The following is a 21,919-nucleotide window of genomic DNA, read 5'->3' as shown; positions in this document are numbered from 1 at the left end:
GACTCCGGAGGAAGGGGTCAGGGGTGGTTACCTGTGGGGGTCTCTTGGCCGCCCTGGCCCCCCTGATGGGGTCCCTGGTGACTCCCGGTGTCTGGGTCATCTGTCTGCTCCATCATCAACATGCTCTCTGTGTCCTCCTCACCCATGGTGTCCAATGAGAAGACTGGAATAGACACACACATACAGTACAACCCTTGTCATTACAGAGAGTTAGAGTTAGAGAGAGAGAGAGAGAGAAAGAGATAGAGAGAGAGAGAGAGAGAGAGAGAGAGAGAGACAGAGAGAGAGAGAGAGAGAGAGAGAGAGAGAGACAGAGAGAGAGAGAGAGAGAGAGAGAGAGAGAGAGAGACAGAGAGAGAGAGAGAGACAGAGAGAGAGAGAGAGAGAGAGAGAGAGAGAGAGAGAGAGACAGAGAGACGAGAGAGAGACAGAGAGACAGAGACAGAGAGACGAGAGAGAGACAGAGAGACGAGAGAGAGACAGAGAGACGAGAGAGAGACAGAGAGACGAGAGAGAGACAGAGACGAGAGAGAGACAGAGAGAGAGACAGAGAGACGAGAGAGAGACAGAGAGACGAGAGAGAGACAGAGAGAGAGACAGAGAGACGAGAGAGAGACAGAGAGACAGAGAGAGAGACAGAGAGAGACAGAGAGACGAGAGAGAGACAGAGAGACGAGAGAGAGACAGAGAGACGAGAGAGAGACAGAGACACAGAGAGTAAGAGACAGAGAGAGAGATTTCTTTTATTCAACCTTTATTTAACTAGTCAGTTAAGAACACATTGTTATTTACAATGACAGCCTACCAAAAGGCACAAGACCTCCTGTGGGGATGGGGGCTGTGCCTAAGACAACAACATAGAGACTATGACTGTTTTGGGTTTTGATATGAGAGCTCTACTGAAATCTGGAGACGTCTTGTACCTGTGACAGTGTCCAGCTCCACAGGTTTCTCCCGGGCCTCTGGCTGAGGAGGAGGCTGGAAGAAAGGAGTCATTCCTGGGGGAGGGATGTAGGAAACCTGCAGGCTCAGTGTGGCCTAGTGGAGGAAACAGGTCAAAGATGGTTTACTGAACAGAGACAGACAGACACAACAAAATAATTATCTTGCTTTGTTGGAGGTTCATATCTGAAAAAAATCACTCATTAACAGTATTATATTCAGGATATATCCTAATAGGTAGTTCATCTTCAAATAATATTTTAGCAGGAATCTTTTTGTGAATGATCTCCACCAAACATCTTGATTTGGTCAGTGAGTGATATGGATGGGTTGATTTTCAGGGGGCGGTGTTCGGGGCAGGACCCTCTTGTTGTGTCCTAAATTACACACTGTTTCGGGCACTACTGTTGACCAGGGTAGCAGACTACTGTTGACCAGGGTAGTGGACTACTGTTGACCAGGGTCTATAGGGTAGTGGACTACTGTAGACAAGGGTAGTGGACTACTGTTGACCAGGGTAGAAGACTACTGTTGACCAGGGTAGTGGACTACTGTAGACAAGGGTAGTGGACTACTGTTGACCAGGGTAGAAGACTACTGTTGACCAGGGTAGTGGACTACTGTTGACCAGGGTAGCAGACTGCTGTTGACCAGGGTAGTGGACTACTGTTGACCAGGGTAGTGGACTACTGTTGACCAGGGTCTATAGGGTAGTGGACTACTGTAGACAAGGGTAGTGGACTACTGTTGACCAGGGTAGAAGACTACTGTTGACCAGGGTAGTGGACTACTGTTGACCAGGGTAGCAGACTGCTGTTGACCAGGGTAGTGGACTACTGTAGACCAGGGTAGCAGACTGCTGTTGACCAGGGTAGTGGACTACTGTAGACCAGGGTCTATAGGGTAGTGCACTACTGTTGACCAGGGTAGTGGACTACTGTAGACCAGGGTCTATAGGGTAGTGCACTACTGTTGACCAGGGTAGTGGACTACTGTTGACCAGGGTAGCGGACTACTGTAGACCAGGGTAGTGGACTACTGTTGACCAGGGTAGAAGACTGCTGTTGACCAGGGTAGTGGACTACTGTTGACCAGGGTAGTGGACTACTGTTGACCAGGGTAGAGGACTACTGTTGACCAGGGTAGCGGACTACTGTAGACCAGGGTAGTGGACTACTGTTGACCAGGGTAGTGGACTACTGTTGACCAGTGTAGTGGACTACTGTTGACCAGGGTCTATAGGGTAGTGGACTACTGTTGACCAGAGTAGTGGACTGTAGTGGACAAGACAAGACCGGACCAGACCGGACCAGACCAGACCAGACCAGACCAGCCAGCCAGCCAGACAGACAGACAGACAGACAGACAGACAGACAGACAGACAGACAGACAGACAGAGACAGACAGAGAGAGACAGGTTTTCCTGAGGATGTGTGCTATTCTGAGAGTGGTGATACAGAGAAGGAAGAAAAACACATTTTTGGCTGGTACACACATACACACACACACACACACATACACACACATACACACCCGTACACACACACACACACACACACCCGTACACACCCAGCAGAAAATAGTTTGCCATTGTTTTCTTGAGAAGAACACTCGAAAAAAATAATAATAATTCTGATTTACTGATAAAATATGTCCGTCACTAATGTTGATTGAATTAATTCTGTGCGAATGATTTTGGGCAGTGGTTGTCACACTTATTATAGTCCCGTATCCCTTCAAACATTCAACCTCCTGCTTGTTGCGATTTCGATGAGGCCTTCTTGTTCGGATATCGGTAAGTGGACTGGAGGCAGGGCATGAAAGGGATAACAAATCCAGTTGTTTGTGTCGTCCGTTTTGGGAAAGCACCCGTGTAATTGGGCACCCAACTCACTCAGGTGCTTCCCTGTATCACAATTAACATTGTCCGTAAGCTTGAGTTCATTTGCACACAAAAAAAAATCATACAATGATGGAAAGACCTGTGTGTTGTCCTTGTTAATGCAGACAGAGAAGAGCTCCAACTTCTTAATCATAGCCTTAATTTTGTCCCGCACATTGAATATAGTTGCGGAGAATCCCTGTAATCCTAGATACAGATCATTCAGGCGAGAAAAAAGACATCACCCAGGTCGGCCAGTCGTGTGAGAAACTGGTCATCATGCAAACGGTCAGACTAGTGTTAACTATGGTCAGTAAAGAAAACTTTAAGCTCGACTCTCAATTTTAAAAAAAATATGTATCACAACTTTGTTTGAATTTTTTTATGAGAATCTATTATTATATATATTATCTATATCTATCTATCTTATCTATATCTATTTGGCGTACCCCCACTGGCATTGCGATCACTGCTGGGTCAGTTGTACAACCAAATGCATTTGACTGAAATGTGTCTTCCGCATTTAACCCCCAACCCCTCTGAATCGTTTAACCCCCAACCCCTCTGAATCGTTTAACCCCCAACCCCTCTGAATCGTTTAACCCAACCCCTCTGAATCGTTTAACCCAACCCCTCTGAATCGTTTAACCCAACCCCTCTGAATCGTTTAACCCAACCCCTCTGAATCGTTTAAACCAACCCCTCTGAATCATTTAAACCAACCCCTCTGAATCATTTAAACCAACCCCTCTGAATCATTTAACCCCCAACCCCTCTGAATCGTTTAAACCAACCCCTCTGAATCATTTAAACCAACCCCTCTGAATCATTTAACCCCCAACCCCTCTGAATCGTTTAACCCAACCCTTCTGAATCATTTAACCCAACCCCTCTGAATCGTTTAACCCAACCCCTCTGAATCGTTTAACCCAACCCCTCTGAATCGTTTAAACCAACCCCTCTGAATCATTTAAACCAACCCCTCTGAATCATTTAAACCAACCCCTCTGAATCATTTAACCCCCAACCCCTCTGAATCGTTTAAACCAACCCCTCTGAATCGTTTAACCCAACCCCTCTGAATCGTTTAAACCAACCCCTCTGAATCATTTAAACCAACCCCTCTGAATCATTTAACCCCCAACCCCTCTGAATCGTTTAACCCAACCCCTCTGAATCATTTAAACCAACCCCTCTGAATCATTTAACCCAACCCCTCTGAATCGTTTAAACCAACCCCTCTGAATCATTTAAACCAACCCCTCTGAATCATTTAACCCCCAACCCCTCTGAATCGTTTAACCCAACCCCTCTGAATCATTTAAACCAACCCCTCTGAATCATTTAACCCAACCCCTCTGAATCGTTTAAACCAACCCCTCTGAATCATTTAAACCAACCCCTCTGAATCATTTAACCCAACCCCTCTGAATCGTTTAAACCAACCCCTCTGAATCATTTAAACCAACCCCTCTGAATCATTTAACCCCCAACCCCTCTGAATCGTTTAACCCAACCCCTCTGAATCGTTTAACCCAACCCCTCCGAATCAGAGAGGTGTGTGTGTTCATACGATGAAACGTACAGGAAATGGCTGTTTCGTGTTAATGAAATGAAAAGGAAGTGGAAATGTTCCAAACATTAGAACATTACGTTTCATCTGCAGAACCAGGAGGTCAAATCAAATCAAGTGTTTTTAGTCGCGTATTCAGGTGCAGCAAGATGCGTGTGTGACTGGAACAGTGTGTGTGGAACAGTGTGTGTGTGTGTGACTGCGTGCCTGGAACAGTGTGTGTGTGTGTGACTGCGTGCGTGGAACAGTGTGTGTGTGTGTGACTGCGTGCCTGGAACAGTGTGTGTGTGTGTGACTGCGTGCGTGGAACAGTGTGTGTGTGTGTGACTGCGTGCCTGGAACAGTGTGTGTGTGACTGCGTGCCTGGAACAGTGTGTGTGTGTGACTGCGTGCCTGGAACAGTGTGTGTGTGTGTGACTGCGTGCCTGGAACAGTGTGTGTGTGACTGCGTGCCTGGAACAGTGTGTGTGTGTGACTGCGTGCCTGGAACAGTGTGTGTGTGTGTGACTGCGTGCCTGGAACAGTGTGTGTGTGACTGCGTGCCTGGAACAGTGTGTGTGTGTGACTGCGTGCCTGGAACAGTGTGTGTGTGTGAGACTGCGTGCGTGGAACAGTGTGTGTGTGTGTGACTGCGTGCGTGGAACAGTGTGTGTGTGTGTGACTGCGTGCGTGGAACAGTGTGTGTGTGTGTGACTGCGTGCGTGGAACAGTGTGTGTGTGTGTGACTGCGTGCGTGGAACAGTGTGTGTGTGTGTGACTGCGTGCGTGGAACAGTGTGTGTGTGTGTGACTGCGTGCCTGGAACAGTGTGTGTGTGTGTGACTGCGTGCCTGGAACAGTGTGTGTGACTGTGTGGAACAGTGTGTGTGTGTGTGACTGCGTGCCTGGAACAGTGTGTGTGTGTGTGACTGCGTGCCTGGAACAGTGTGTGTGTGTGACTGCGTGTGTGCACCAGTGTGTGTGACTGTGTGTGTGTGTGTGTGTGTGTGTGTGTGTGTGTGACTGCGTGCGTGGAACAGTGTGTGTGACTGTGTGGAACAGTGTGTGTGTGTGTGTGTGACTGTGTGTGTGTGTGGAACAGTGTGTGTGTGTGTGTGTGTGGAACAGTGTGTGTGTGTGTGTGTGTGTGTGTGTGTGGAACAGTGTGTGTGTGTGTGTGTGTGTGTGTGTGTGTGTGTGTGTGTGTGTGTGTGTGTGTGTGTGTGTGTGTGTGTGTGTGTGTGTGTGGAACAGTGTGTGTGTGTGGAACAGTGTGTGTGTGGAACAGTGTGTGTGTGGAACAGTGTGTGTGTGTCTCACCCCAGTATTGTTCCTCTTGGTATCCAGTAGGGACACAGTGAAGCTAGCAGCCAGGTTAGAGGAGTTGAGGATGTCCCTGAGAGCCACTCGACTCTCCCCCAGGAACCTAGAAACAGAGAGAAGAAACACAGACAGACAGGAGGAGTGGAACAGAGGGAAGGCAGAGCAGTAGAATACAGGATATGAGTCAGACAGTCTGACATTATAGCATTCTGACGTTCTAACAATCTAGCATTCTCACATTCTAGCATTCTAACATTCTCAGATCCGAAAAATTCTAGCATTCTAACATTCTAGCATTCTAACATTCTAGCATTCTCACATCCGAACATTCTAACATTCTAACATTCTAACATTCTAACATTCTCACATGGCTGACGTAATGTTTCCCATACAGACATCTCCCTGTCTTACCTGTAGTCACACAGACACAGCTGAGGACAGTATGGGAAACATTACGTCAGCCATTTGTCTGCCCTCTCTCATCTGTAACCACAGTCTCCAGCTACTCTGAGAATATAGAACCATAAAGAGGCTCGCTGGAAATCCCAGAGGGCAGCTGTCTATTCAGCTACTCAGTTATTCAATAGCCATTAGCGATCCTAGTGGCCAGTGATATGGAGACAGGAAAGCAATGCTAATGCACTAAGAATGCTAGAATGCTTGAAAGTTAGAATGTTGAATTGCTAGAATGTTAGAATGCTAGAATGTTCGAATGCTAGAATGTTCGAATGCTAGAAAGCTAGAATGTTCGGATGTCAGAATGTTAGAATGCTAGAATGTTGGAATGTTAGAATCCTAGAATGTTATAATCTTGGAATGCTACAATGTTAGAATGCTAGAATTTTAGAATGCTAGAATGTTAGCACGCTAGAATACTAGAATGATACAATGCTAGAAAGTTAGAATGTTGGAATGTTCGAATGCTAGAATGTTCGGATGTGAGAATGTTCAGATGTGAGAATGTTCGGATGTGAGAATGTTGGAATGCTAGAATGCTAGAATTTTTAAATGCTACAACGCTAGGATGCTAGAATGCTAGAATGCGAGAATGCTAGATTGTTAGAATGCTAGCTTGTTAGAATGCTAGAATGTTTGAATGCTAGAATGTGAGAATGCAGAATGTGAGAATTCTAGAATGTTAGAATGTGAGAATGCTAGAATATTAGAATGTTGGAATGCTAGAATTTTGGAATGCTAAAATGTTGGATTGCTTGAATGTTAGCAATGCTAGAATGTTAGCATGCTAGGATGCAATAGTGTGAGAATGCTAGAATGTTAGAATGCTAGAATGTGAGAATGCTAGATTGTTAGAACGTTAAAACGCTATAATGTTAAAACGTTATAATGCTAGAATGTGAGAATGTTAGAATGCTAGAATGTTAGAATGTTGGAATACTAGAATGTTAGAATGCTCAAATGTTAGCATGCTGGAATGCTAGAATGTTAGTATGCTAGAATGCTAGAATGTTAGCATGCTAGAATGCTAGAATGTTAGCATGCTAGAATGTTAGCATGCTAGAATGTTAGCATGTGAGAACGCTAGACTGTGAGAACGCTAGAATGTGAGAATGCTAGAGTGCTAGGATGCTACAATGTGTGAATGCTAGAGTGCTAGAATGTGAGAATGCTAGATTGTTAGAACGTTAGAATGCAAATATGTTTTAATGTTTGCATGCTAGAATGTGAGAATGTTAGAATGTAAGAATGCTAAAATGTTAGCATGCTAGAATGTTAGAATGCTAGAATGTTAACATGCTAGAATGTTAGAATGCTAGAATGTTAGAATGCAGGAATGTTAGAATGCTGGAATGTTAGAATGCTGGAATGTTAGAATGCGAGAATGGTAGAATTTGAGAATGCTAGAATGTGAGAATGGTAGAATTTGAGAATGCTAGAATGCTAGTATGCTATATTGTTAGAATGTTAGAACACATAATGTTAGAATGTGAGAATACTAGAATGCTAGAGTGTGAGAAGGATAGAATGTGAGAATGCTAGATTGTTAGAATGCTGGTCTGTGAGACTGCTAGAATGTGAGAATGCTAGAATGTTAGAATGCTATATTGTTAGAATTTTAGAAGGCTATAATGTTAGAATGTGAGAATCCTAGAATGTTAGAATAATAGATTGTGAGAATGCTAGATTGCTAGATCGTGAGAATGCTAGAATGGTGGAATGTGAGAATCCTAGAATGTTAGAATGCTAGATTGTTAGAATTTTAGAAGGCTAGAATGTTAGAATGTGAGAATGCTAGAATGGTAGAATGTTAGAATGCTAGAATTCTAGAATGTGAGAATCCTAGAATGTTAGAATAATAGAATGTGAGAATGCTAGAATGCTAGAACGTGAGAATTCTAGAATGATGAAGTGCTAGAATGTTAGAATGTGAGAATGCTAGAATGCTAGAATGTTAGAATTCCAGAATGTTAGAATGTGAGAATAGTAGATTGCTAGAATTCTAGAATGTTAGAATGTGAGAATGCTAGAATGCTAGAATGCTAGAATGCTAGAATGTGAGAATGCTAGAATGCTAGAATCTGAGAATGCTAGAATGTGAGAATTCTAGAATGCTCCAGATATTCTCTCATGCCTGGTGTAATTCCAACTTGTCCTTGAACAGAGCTGGGCGCTATTGTCTAGACTCCTTTAAGACCTATGTTGACTTGTGCCCTATTGTTGAAAACCTTAAGGCAGCAGGGAAGCTAATCAGCTATTCAGTAGCTTTTAACAAGCATTGTCTTGTTATATGGAGACGATACTAACACTGCCAGAATGTTCCAGGGGAGACAATGGAAAAATGACGAGTGATTGGAACACCGATCGACATTCTAAAGGTACACCTGGGGATTCGAGAAAAAAAAACAATGCATTCTGGGAGTGTTCCATCGTTGGCAATTTCCTTAGAGTACATGTTCATTAATGAGCAGTAAACAGGTTACAGGATGTTCAATAAAACAACAACAACATCAACAATATGGGGCATAGAGAAGTTGATACCATGGCTCTGTTACCTACTTCAACCAAAATCCTCGAAGTGTTTATAGATCAAGAGGACTGAATAAACGTCAGCAATATGGCAATAATACTACATTACGGACACCTATCCAGCACCGTCAGATCTGTGAAGGAATCAAGCACAACGTTACCCACGCCACCGTACAGACCAGGAAGTGTTACCATGGTGAGTAAACAGGAAGTCCCATGTTTACGTGACTCCTCCCTCTCTCTGGCTGCATCGCCCCCTGATAACAAGGCCACATTCCATAGATTCCGCAGCCCAAACTTCATTCTGATCTACAAACTAATCGTTTTTACCATCCTGGGTAAAAAATGATGGTAAAAACATCCTGGGCCTAAAGCACAAAGCTTTAGCTCAGCGGGCTAACACAGCCTTACAGCAGGAGATCCTGGGTTCGAACCTGGTCAGTGACAATTACATGTAGCTTAGTCATACATTGTATCGTGGTCACTAGCATGGTCTCAAATCTGTTCATAATGTATTGAACACTCATCTGTCACACCAAACAGATCGGTACCTCTTTGGAATTCTCTTAGCTTGTCCGTCAAACAAAAAACGTCAGAAGGGAAGTTCCTCAGAGAGACCAACACCCCCCCCCCCCCCCCAAACCCTGTCTTTGAGTAGAATAGACCGGTCAATCCTCCCTTCTGTCTAATATCACAATGGAGCAATCCTTATGTGTTTTCCTGCTGTTATCAGGAGGAATGATCAAACAACTATGAAAGCTAACGATAACTTCTCAACTCACACACACTTTCCCAACGCTGTGTATTCTGGGACCTGAGGAAACTTTCCTGATGCTGTCTATTCTGGGACCTGAGGAAACTTTCCTGATGCTGTCTATTCTGGGACCTGAGGAAACTTTCCTGATGCTGTCTATTCTGGGAACTGAGGAAACTTTCCTGATGCTGTCTATTCTGGGAACTGAGGAAACATTCCTGATGCTGTCTATTCTGGGAACTGAGGAAACTTTCCTGATGCTGTCTATTCTGGGAACTGAGGAAGGATTTGTATTATGTGAAGTGGTGATATACAGGGCATTCGGAAAGTATTCAGACCCCTTGACATTTTCCACATTTTGTTACGTTACAGGCTTATTCTAAAATGTTTTTTTTTTTAAGTATTCTTGGGTATGAGGCTACAAGCTTGTCACACCTGTATTTGGGGAGTTTCTCCCATTCTTCTCAGCAAATCCTCTACACCTCTGTCTGGTTGGATGGGGAGCGTTGCTGCGCCGCTATTTTCAGGTCTCTCCAGAGATGTTCAATCGGGTTCAAGTCTGGGCTCTGGCTGGGTCATTTAAGGACTTGTCCCGAAGCCCCTCCGGCATTGCCTTGGCTGTGTGCTTAGGGCCTTTGTCCTGTTGGAAGGTGAACCTTCACCCCAGTCTGATCCTGACTAGTCTCCCAGTCCCTGCCGCTGAACAACATCCCCACAGCATGACGCTGCCGCCACCATGCTTCACTAGTCTCCCAGTCCCTGAACAACATCCCCACAGCATGACTCTGTCACCACCATGCTTCACTAGTCTCCCAGTCCCTGCCGCTGAACAACATCCCCACAGCATGACGCTGCCGCCACCATGCTTCACTAGTCTCCCAGTCCCTGAACAACATCCCCACAGCATGACGCTGCCACCACCATGCTTCACTAGTCTCCCAGTCCCTGCCGCTGAACAACATCCCCACAGCATGACGCTGCCGCCACCATGCTTCACTAGTCTCCCAGTCCCTGAACAACATCCCCACAGCATGACGCTGCCGCCACCATGCTTCACTAGTCTCCCAGTCCCTGAACAACATCCCCACAGCATGACGCTGCCACCACCATGCTTCACTAGTCTCCCAGTCCCTGCCGCTGAACAACATCCCCACAGCATGACGCTGCCGCCTACCCATTGTCAAGCTAAACATGTTTTTGGTAAAGAGCTGGCAAGAGATCCGAAACAGACTGACACCCCGGACTACCAATTACCTCATTAAATAGGTTAGAAGCTTCCCCAGGTAATTTCCTGAACCTAGAAATCATTCCCGCTGTAATATTCAAAACGTGAAGCTCAAACACACACTGACAAACACACTGTACCTGTTCCTCCCCATCTTCTCGTGATCCTTGACCACCAAATGAAGCTCAGCTCCTGAATCCAGAGGTATTCCCTTCAGGTCCCACTCAAAACCCTGACGACAGACAAATTCATTATTACTGATATACTACAGTATATTAGAGTATTCTCACTGCTGTATATTATAAACCAGGTGGTTCGAGCCCTGAAATGCTAATTGGCTGAAAGCCGTCATTATCAGGCCATATACCACACCTCCTCGGGCCTTATTTCTTAAATACACACCTCATTCCAGACAGGGTTTATGTTATTCTTGATGACTTTTGTCTTCTTTTTCGATCCTGGAAAACAAGAATTAGAAAATATATAATTATTTTTTAAACAGAAACGCAGAACGTCACAAAGTGTATCTGCTAGCGTTATCAGTGAGTGGTCCTTGCAGAGACTTGGCTAGGTAGTAATCGTGTTGGACAAAGCAGTACTTCCTGTAACACAGAGGTTCTGAGCGGTGACTTCCTGTCAATCAACATTCAAACAGGAAACAGGAAGTAGAAACAGGAGGAGGTCAGAGTGACAGACCAAAGAAATGCCAACAGGGAGATGGGATGGAGGTTCTCTTATCACAGAACACTAGCTCAACTTTGGTACAGAGAGAACACCCAGAGATTCAGTACCAGTCGAAAGTTCTAGAACACCTACTCATTCTAGGGTTTTTCTTTTTACTATTTTCTACATTGAAGAATAATAGTGAAGACATCAAAACAATGAAATAACACATATGGAATCATGTAGTAACCAAATCAAAATATACTTTGACTGGTACTGTACACACACACACACACACACACACACGGAGGTTCCTCAGAGGAGGAAGAGAAGGAGCATCCTCCTCAGTGAATTAAAAAAAAAATACAAATTGTGAAACATTTAAAAAGTTATCCTTTTAAGATAAAACACATTTTAATCACATTTGACCAAATAATTGCAGCATGAACTGACCTGTTGCCGACCCAATCAAAGGATCAGAGAATTAATCTAGTACTGGAAGCATAAGCTACAGCTAGCTAGCGCCGCAGTGCATAAAATGTGCTGAGTAATTGACTCAAAGAGAGAGAAAGACAATAGTTGAACAGTTTTAAACAAATTAATTTCTTTACATATGAAGAAGCAAGACCAGATTGTCTTTTTTTTAAACTTTCAGTTTCACTTATTTTGCTAGAAAATGTAGCTAGCTGGTTTAGCCTACTCAAACACCCTGCTCAAATAGCTAGCTAGTTTAGCCTACTCAAACACCCTGCTCAAACAGCTAGCTAGATTAGCCTATTCAAACACCGGGCTCAAACAGAGAAATGCTATGTTAGCTAGCTAGATTAGCCTATTCAAACACCTGGCTCAAAGAGAGGAATGCTATGTTAGCTAGCTAGATTAGCCTATTCAAACACCTGGCTCAAACAGAGGAATGCTATGTTAGCTAGCTAGATTAGCCTATTCAAACACCTGGCTCAAACAGAGGGATGCTATGTTAGCTAGCTAGATTAGCCTATTCAAACACCTTGCTCAAACAGAGGGATGCTATGTTAGCTAGCTGGCTATGACTATCCAACAACCCTGGAACTCCTCCAAGTCAAGGTAAGCTTTTTGGTTTTACTAATTTCAAGGCCTTGATCACCAACCACAACGAGACACTCTATAGGGAGGTCAGAGACCTGGTCGTGTGGTGCCAGGACAACAACCTCTGCCTCAACGTGATCAAGACAAAGGAGATGATTGTGGACTACAGGAAAAGGAGGACCGAGAACGAGAGCGTCCTGCCTGGTATGGCAACTGTTCGGCCTCCGACCGCAAGGCACTACAGAGGGTAGTAAGTACGGCCCAGTACATCACTGGGGCTAAGCTTCCTGCCACCCAGGACCTCAATACCAGGCGGTGTCAGAGAAAGGCTTTAAAAATGGTCAAAGACTCCAGCCACCCGAGTCAAAGACTGTTCTCTCTGCTGCCGCATGACAAGTGGTACCGGAGCGCCAAGTCTAGGTCCAGAAGGCTCCTTAACAGCTTCTACCCCCAAGCAAATAACACTCCTGAACAGCGAATCAAATGGCCCCCCGGACCTCTTTTACGCTGCTGCTACTCTGTTTATAATCTATGCATAGTCACTTTAACTATACCTACATGTAGATATTATCTCAGTTACCTCGACTAACTGGTGGCCCCACACATTGACTCTGTACCGATACCCCTGTATATAGCCTCCAGATTGACTCTGTACCGTAATACCCTGTATATAGCCTCCAGCTTGACTCTGTACCGTAATACCCTGTATATAGCCTCCAGGTTGACTCTGTACCGTAATACCCTGTATATAGCCTCTAGATTGACTCTGTACCGTAATACCCTGTATATAGCCTCCACATTGACTCTGTACCGGTTCCCCCTGTATATAGCCTCCACATGGACTCTGTACCGTAATACCCTGTATATAGCCTCCACATTGACTCTGTACCGGTACCCCCAGTATATAGCCTCCACGTTGACTCTGTACCTGTACCCCTTTATATAGCCTTCACATTGACTCTGTACCGGTACCCCCTGTATACAGCCTCCACATTGACTCTGTACCGGTACCCCCTGTATATAGCCTCCACATTGACTCTGTACCGGTACCCCCTGTATATAGCCTCCACATTGACTCTGTACCGGTACCCCTGTATATAGCCTCCACATTGACTCTGTACCGTAATACCCTGTATATAGCCTCCACATTGACTCTGTACCGTAATACCCTGTATATCGCCTCCACATTGACTCTGTACCTGTTGGGCTTCTTAAAGAAAAACGTCCTGTTCTCAACTCATTACCTGTATTAACTGCACCTGTTTGAACTCGTTACCTGTATAAAAGACACCTGTCCACACACTCAATCAAACAAACAGACTCCAACCTCTCCACAATGATGTACCACTGTTACATTGAACTGGGTGAATATGGATGACAGTAACCTAAACCCATCACTGTTACATTGAACTGGGTGAATATGAATGACAGTAACCTAAACCTGTCACTGTTACATTGAACTGGGTGAATATGAATGACTGTAACCTAAACCTGTCACTGTTACATTGAACTGGGTGAATATGAATGACAGTAACCTAAACCTGTCACTGTTACATTGAACTGGGTGAATAAAAATGACAGTAACCTAAACCTGTCACTGTTACATTGAACTGGGTGAATATGAATGACAGTAACCTAAACCTGTCACTGTTACATTGAACTGGGTGAATATGAATGACAGTAACCTAAACCTGTCACATTGAACTGGGTGAATATGAATGACAGTAACCTAAACCCATCACTGTTACATTGACCTGGGTGAATATGAATGACAGTAACCTAAACCTGTCACTGTTACATTGAACTGGGTGAATATGAATGACAGTAACCTAAACCTGTCACTGTTACATTGAACTGGGTGAATATGAATGACAGTAACCTAAACCTGTCACATTGAACTGGGTGAATATGAATGACAGTAACCTAAACCCATCACTGTTACATTGACCTGGGTGAATATGAATGACAGTAACCTAAACCTGTCACTGTTACATTGAACTGGGTGAATATGAATGACAGTAACCTAAACCTGTCACATTGAACTGGGTGAATATGAATGACAGTAACCTAAACCTGTCACTGTTACATTGAACTGGGTGAATATGAATGACAGTAACCTAAACCTGTCACTGTTACATTGAACTGGGTGAATATGAATGACAGTAACCTAAACCTGTCACTGTCACATTGAACTGGGTGAATATGAATGACAGTAACCTAAACCTGTCACTGTTACATTGAACTGGGTGAATATGAATGACAGTAACCTAAACCTGTCACTGTTACATTGAACTGGGTGAATATGAATGACAGTAACCTAAACCTGTCACATTGAACTGGGTGAATATGAATGACAGTAACCTAAACCCATCACTGTTACATTGACCTGGGTGAATATGAATGACAGTAACCTAAACCTGTCACTGTTACATTGAACTGGGTGAATATGAATGACAGTAACCTAAACCTGTCACTGTTACATTGAACTGGGTGAATATGAATGACAGTAACCTAAACCTGTCACATTGAACTGGGTGAATATGAATGACAGTAACCTAAACCTGTCACTGTTACATTGAACTGGGTGAATATGAATGACAGTAACCTAAACCTGTCACTGTTACATTGAACTGGGTGAATATGAATGACAGTAACCTAAACCTGTCACTGTCACATTGAACTGGGTGAATATGAATGACAGTAACCTAAACCTGTCACTGTTACATTGAACTGGGTGAATATGAATGACAGTAACCTAAACCTGTCACTGTTACATTGAACTGGGTGAATATGAATGACAGTAACCTAAACCTGTCACTGTCACATTGAACTGGGTGAATATGAATGACAGTAACCTAAACCTGTCACTGTTACATTGAACTGGGTGAATATGAATGACAGTAACCTAAACCTGTCACATTGAACTGGGTGAATATGAATGACAGTAACCTAAACCCATCACTGTTACATTGACCTGGGTGAATATGAATGACAGTAACCTAAACCTGTCACTGTTACATTGAACTGGGTGAATATGAATGACAGTAACCTAAACCTGTCACTGTTACATTGAACTGGGTGAATATGAATGACAGTAACCTAAACCTGTCACATTGAACTGGGTGAATATGAATGACAGTAACCTAAACCCATCACTGTTACATTGACCTGGGTGAATATGAATGACAGTAACCTAAACCTGTCACTGTTACATTGAACTGGGTGAATATGAATGACAGTAACCTAAACCTGTCACATTGAACTGGGTGAATATGAATGACAGTAACCTAAACCTGTCACTGTTACATTGAACTGGGTGAATATGAATGACAGTAACCTAAACCTGTCACTGTTACATTGAACTGGGTGAATATGAATGACAGTAACCTAAACCTGTCACTGTCACATTGAACTGGGTGAATAGGAATGACAGTAACCTAAACCTGTCACTGTTACATTGAACTGGGTGAATATGAATGACAGTAACCTAAACCTGTCACTGTTACATTGAACTGGGTGAATATGAATGACAGTAACCTAAACCTGTCACTGTCACATTGAACTGGGTGAATATGAATGACAGTAACCTAAACCTGTCACTGTTACATTGAACTGGGTGAATATGAATGACAGTAACCTAAACCTGTCACATTGAACTGGGTGAATATGAATGACAGTAACCTAAACCTATCACTGTTACATTGAACTGGGTGAATATGAATGACAGTAACCTAAACCTGTCACATTGAACTGGGTGAATATGAATGACAGTAACCTAAACCTATCACTGTTACATTGAACTGGGTGAATATGAATGACAGTAACCTAAACCTGTCACATTGAACTGTGTGAATATGAATGACAGTAACCTAAACCTGTCACTGTTACATTGAACTGGGTGAATATGAATGACAGTAACCTAAACCTGTCACTGTTACATTGAACTGGGTGAATATGAATGACAGTAACCTAAACCTGTCACTGTTACATTGAACTGGGTGAATATGAATGACAGTAACCTAAACCTGTCACTGTTACATTGAACTGGGTGAATATGAATGACAGTAACCTAAACCTGTCACATTGAACTGGGTGAATATGAATGACAGTAACCTAAACCTGTCACTGTCACATTGAACTGGGTGAATATGAATGACAGTAACCTAAACCTGTCACTGTTACATTGAACTGGGTGAATATGAATGACAGTAACCTAAACCTGTCACATTGAACTGGGTGAATATGAATGACAGTAACCTAAACCTATCACTGTTACATTGAACTGGGTGAATATGAATGACAGTAACCTAAACCTGTCACTGTTACATTGAACTGGGTGAATATGAATGACAGTAACCTAAACCTGTCACTGTTACATTGAACTGGGTGAATATGAATGACAGTAACCTAAACCTGTCACTGTTACATTGAACTGGGTGAATATGAATGACAGTAACCTAAACCTGTCACATTGAACTGGGTGAATATGAATGACAGTAACCTAAACCTGTCACTGTTACATTGAACTGGGTGAATATGAATGACAGTAACCTAAACCTGTCACTGTTACATTGAACTGGGTGAATATGAATGACAGTAACCTAAACCTGTCACTGTTACATTGAACTGGGTGAATATGAATGACAGTAACCTAAACCTGTCACTGTCACATTGAACTGGGTGAATATGAATGACAGTAACCTAAACCTGTCACATTGAACTGGGTGAATATGAATGACAGTAACCTAAACCTGTCACATTGAACTGGGTGAATATGAATGACAGTAACCTAAACCTGTCACTGTTACATTGAACTGGGTGAATATGAATGACAGTAACCTAAACCTGTCACTGTTACATTGAACTGGGTGAATATGAATGACAGTAACCTAAACCTGTCACTGTTACATTGAACTGGGTGAATATGAATGACAGTAACCTAAACCTGTCACATTGAACTGGGTGAATATGAATGACAGTAACCTAAACCTGTCACTGTTACATTGAACTGGGTGAATATGAATGACAGTAACCTAAACCTGTTACATTGAACTGGGTGAATATGAATGACAGTTATCCAATATGCTGTAATGGAAATAAGGCCTGAAAAAATAAATACTCCTCCCTTGAACGGTACTGACCGTCACTGGTGGGCCTCCTTTCAAATTTGAGGATTCAGCAATTTCAGCCACAGCCATTGCTGAAATATGTCCCATAGTCCCACTTTTTTAGTTTCCACATGAAGAAGTGGGACTATCACTGTTGTCTGGTGGTCAGAGTCCTAAAGCACTTCCTCTTTATCAGAGATGAGGGACTAGTTTTGATATCGTGTTACAGGGTTCGATTCCTGTATAGTGTTCTTTTAAAAACACCTCCAACCTTCGGAGGAAAGAGAGCGGGGCTGTGTGTGTGTGTGTGTGTGTGTGTGTGTGCCTACGCTTGCATCCGAAGCCTATCCTTAAAATACACACACCATAATTCCCAGGAAAGCGGGCAGCTTTTGATGGAATGATATCTCACCAACAGGAAGTGACGCAATGCTCACTTCCTGGTTCTGAATGAATGGTGTCTGACTTGGAAATTTCTGTCTTAAAATAGCCTCACACACACACACACACACACACACACACACACACACACACACACACACACACACACACACACACACACACACACACACACACACACACACACACACACACACACACACACACACACACACAAAGCCTAAAGGAGAGCTATGGGAAGGTAATGACACAGACAGACTAATGATGGGGATAAGTTATTGAGGTGTGGAACACCAAGACTTCAAAAACAGGAAGTGAGGATTTCCTCTGACTCCCTCACCCTGTCTCACCTCTCTCCTCTCTCCTGACCCTGTCTCACCTCTCTCCTCTCTCCTGACCCTGTCTCACCTCTCTCCTCTCTCCTCTCTCCTGACCCTGTCTCACCTCTCCTCTCTCCCCTCTCCTGACCCTGTCTCACCTCTCTCCTCTCTCCTGACCCTGTCTCACCTCTCCTCTCTCCTTTCTCTTGACCCTGTCTCACCTCTCTCCTCTCTCGCCTATCTCCTCTCTCCTGACCCTGTCTCTCCTCTCTCCTGACCCTGTCTCACCTCTCTCCTCTCTCCTGACCCACCTCTCTCCTCTCTCCTGACCCTGTCTCACCTCTCTCCTCTCTCCTGACCTTGTCTCACCTCACCCCTCTCTCCTGACCCTGTCTCACCTCTCTCCTCACCCCTCTCTCCGCACCACCTCGCCTCTCTCCTGATCCTCTTTCACCCCTCTCCTCTCTCTTCACCCTCTCTTCCCTCCTCACCTCTCACCCCTCTCTCCTGACCCTCTTTCACCCCTCTCCTCTCTCTTCACCCTCTCTTCCCTCCTCAACTCTCACCCCTCTCTCCACCTCCACTTCTTGGATCGTCCTGACAGATCCTCAGGTTGGCACCTCACAAACTCCCCCTTCTCTCTTTCTGTCTCTCAGCAACAAGAGAATAGAGCTCTCAGAACAACTCTCTCTCCCTCCCCTCTCCCTATTTATCTCCCTCTCTTTTTCCCTCTGTGTGCTTTACCTCCTCTGCAGTATCAGCATCAGATTTCATGGCCATTTATAGACATCAGACACCGTAATTACAGAACTGCCTCACTGCTCTGACTAACCAGCTAGCTACGGAGAGAGAATTGGGGGAAAAATCTCTTCTCTCTTGGGTTTGGAGATCTGTCTCACCATTTCCATGAATGCACACAGTTATATAGACACAGTTATATAGACAGTTATGGAGACAGTTATAAAAAGTGGTGTAAAGTACTTAAGTAAAAATATTTGAAAGTACTACTTAAAACCTCTTAGGGCTACAGGGCAGTGTTCGGTTGTTCAGATAAGTGACGTGCCCAAAGTAAACTGCCTGTTACTCAGGCCCAGAAGCTAGGACATGCATGTAATTGGTAGCATTGGATAGAAAACACTCTGAAGTTTCTACAACCGTTAACATGTGAGTATAACAGAACTGATATTGTAGGTGAAAACCCGAGGAAAATCCATCCGGAATATTTATTTTTGAGGTGACTGCTCATTCAAATGCTTGTTTATGGGAAAACCAAAAGGAAATCCTCCCAGATTGCAGTTCCTAGGGCTTCCACTAGATGTCAACAGTCTTTAGAAAGGGTTTCAGGCTTGTTTTTTGAAAAATGAGCTGGAATTTGTAGTTTTTCAAGGTGGCTCTCATTTGGATTGTAGTCTTGTGGCGAAGGGTGGATGAAGGCATTTCATTATTTATCTCCGGTATTGAACACATTATTCTCAGTCTTAAATTGTATGTTTATTTACATATTAGGATTGATTAGAAACGTTGTTAGACTTGTTTGGATGACTAAACTGACTTTTTGGGGATATAAAGTGTAGCTGGGACCCTTGGGATTGCAAACAGAGGAAGATCTTCAAAGGAAAGTGATTTATTTTATCGTTATTTCTGACTTTTGTGACGCCTCTGCTAGTTTGGAAAATGTTTTTAATGCTTTTGTGTGTGTAGCGCTGTCCTCAGATAATTGTATGATTTCGCCGTAAAGACTTTTTGAAATCTGACAAAGCGTCTGAATTAACAAGAAGTTAAGCTTTTAAATGATGGACTCTTGTATGTTCATGAATGTTTAATATTACGATTTTGTCATTTGAATATGGCGTGCTCCAGCGATACCGAATGTTAATGATTTTGATCCCGTTAACGAGATCTGTGCGTTAACCTTTTTGGGATAGGGGGCAGCATTTTCACCTTTGGATGAATAGCGTGCCCAGAGTGAACTGCCTCCTACACTGTCCCAGATGCTAATATATGCATATTATTATTAGTATTTGATAGAAAACACTCTGAAGTTTCTAAAACTGTTTGAATGATGTCTGTGAGTATAACAGAACTCATATGGCAAAAACCTGAGAAAAAATCCAACCAGGAAGTGGGAAGTCTGAGGTTTGTAGTTTTTCAACTCAGCCCCCATTGAAGACACAGGGTGGTATTAGTTATGTTTCCCTTCCCAAGGGTTCCACTAGATGTCAACAGTATTTAGGACCTGTTTTGAGGATTCTACTCTAAAGGAGGGGCTCATAAGAGCTCTATGAGTGAGTGGTCTGGCAGAGTGCCACAGCCTCGGTCTGGCAGAGTGCCACAGCCTCGGTCTGGCAGAGTGCCACAGCCTCGGTCTGGCGCTCTCACGTGAAAGGTAGCTACGTTCCACTTCATTTGTATAGACAAAGGAATTGTCCGGATGGAACATTAATGAAGTTTTCTGTTAAAAACACTTAGTTTGGTTTCTACGGGCTGTAACGAAACTTTTTGAACTTTTCGTCCGACGTTCGGCGCGACCTGAACGCGCTTTTGGATTTGTTTACCATACGCCCTAACATAAGAAGTTATTTGGACATAACTGATGGATATTATCGAACAAATCAAACATTTATGATGGAACTGGGATTCCTGGGAGTGCATTCTGATGAAGATCATCAAAGGTAAGTTAATATTTAAAATGCTATTTCTGAGTAATGTTGACTACCCAATATGCTCGGTATCTTTTTGGCTGCTTTGTTGTCTGAACGCTGTACTCAGATTATTGCATGGTTTGCTTTCTCCATAAAGTTTTTTTTGAAATCTGACACAGCGGTTGCATTAAGGAGAAGTGTATCTATAATTCCATGCATAATAGTTGTATCTTTTATCAATGTTTATTATGAGGTTTTCTGTAAATTGATGTCTCTCTCTGCAAAATCACCAGATGTTTTGGAACTACTAAACATAACGCGGCAATGTAAACTCAGATGTTTGTATATAAATATGAACTTTATCGAAAGAAACATACATGTATTGTGTAACATGAAGTCCTATGAGTGTCATCTGATGAAGATCATCAAAGGTTAGTGATTCATTTTATCTCTATTTCTGCTTTTTGTGACTCCTCCTAGACAGGTTAAGTCGTTTTTTGGTGGTATCTGTACTTTACTTCACTAATTATATGTTTGAAAACTTTTACATCACTACATTCCTAAAGAAAATTTGATTATTTTTACTCCATATATTTTTCCTGACACCCAAAAGTTACATTTTGACAGAAAAATGGTCTAACACACTTATCAAGAGAACATCCCTGGTAATCCCTACTACCTCTGATCTGGAGGACTCACTAAACAGAGAACAACCCTGGTCATCCCTACTACCTCTGATCTGGAGGAATCACTAAACAGAGAACATCCCTGGTATTCCCTACTACCTCTGATCTGGAGGAATCACTAAACAGAGAACATCCCTGGTCATCCCTACTGCCTCTGATCTGGAGGACTCACTAAACAGAGAACATCCCTGGTCATCCCTACTGCCTCTGATCTGGAGGACTCACTAAACAGAGAACGTCCCTGGTCATCCCTACTGCCTCTGATCTGGAGGACTCACTAAACAGAGAATGCTTTCTTTGTAAATTATGTCTGAGTGTTGTAGTGTGCCTCTGGCTATCTGTAAATAATGTATGAGTGTTGGAGTGTGCCCCTG

At 43.3% G+C, this 21,919-nt stretch overlaps 1 protein-coding gene across 1 annotated transcript in view; it reads right to left on the bottom strand.

Annotated features, from left to right (window-relative positions):
- dysf (dysferlin, limb girdle muscular dystrophy 2B (autosomal recessive)) overlaps positions 1–21,919 on the bottom strand; it is a 154,535-nt gene that overhangs the window by 117,074 nt on the left and 15,542 nt on the right. Inside the window, 5 exon segments of the mRNA XM_090185666.1 lie at positions 32–163; positions 924–1,038; positions 5,696–5,801; positions 10,803–10,894; positions 11,065–11,120. Coding sequence (XP_090041792.1) covers positions 32–163; positions 924–1,038; positions 5,696–5,801; positions 10,803–10,894; positions 11,065–11,120 — 501 coding nt within the window.

This window comes from Oncorhynchus mykiss, chromosome 9 (genome assembly GCF_057628025.1).
Source record: "Oncorhynchus mykiss isolate SJ-2025 chromosome 9, ASM5762802v1, whole genome shotgun sequence".
In the NCBI taxonomy this organism is placed as follows: domain Eukaryota; kingdom Metazoa; phylum Chordata; class Actinopteri; order Salmoniformes; family Salmonidae; genus Oncorhynchus; species Oncorhynchus mykiss.
The sequence above is the reverse complement of the archived record's forward strand: the minus strand, read 5'-3'. Positions and strand labels throughout refer to the sequence as shown.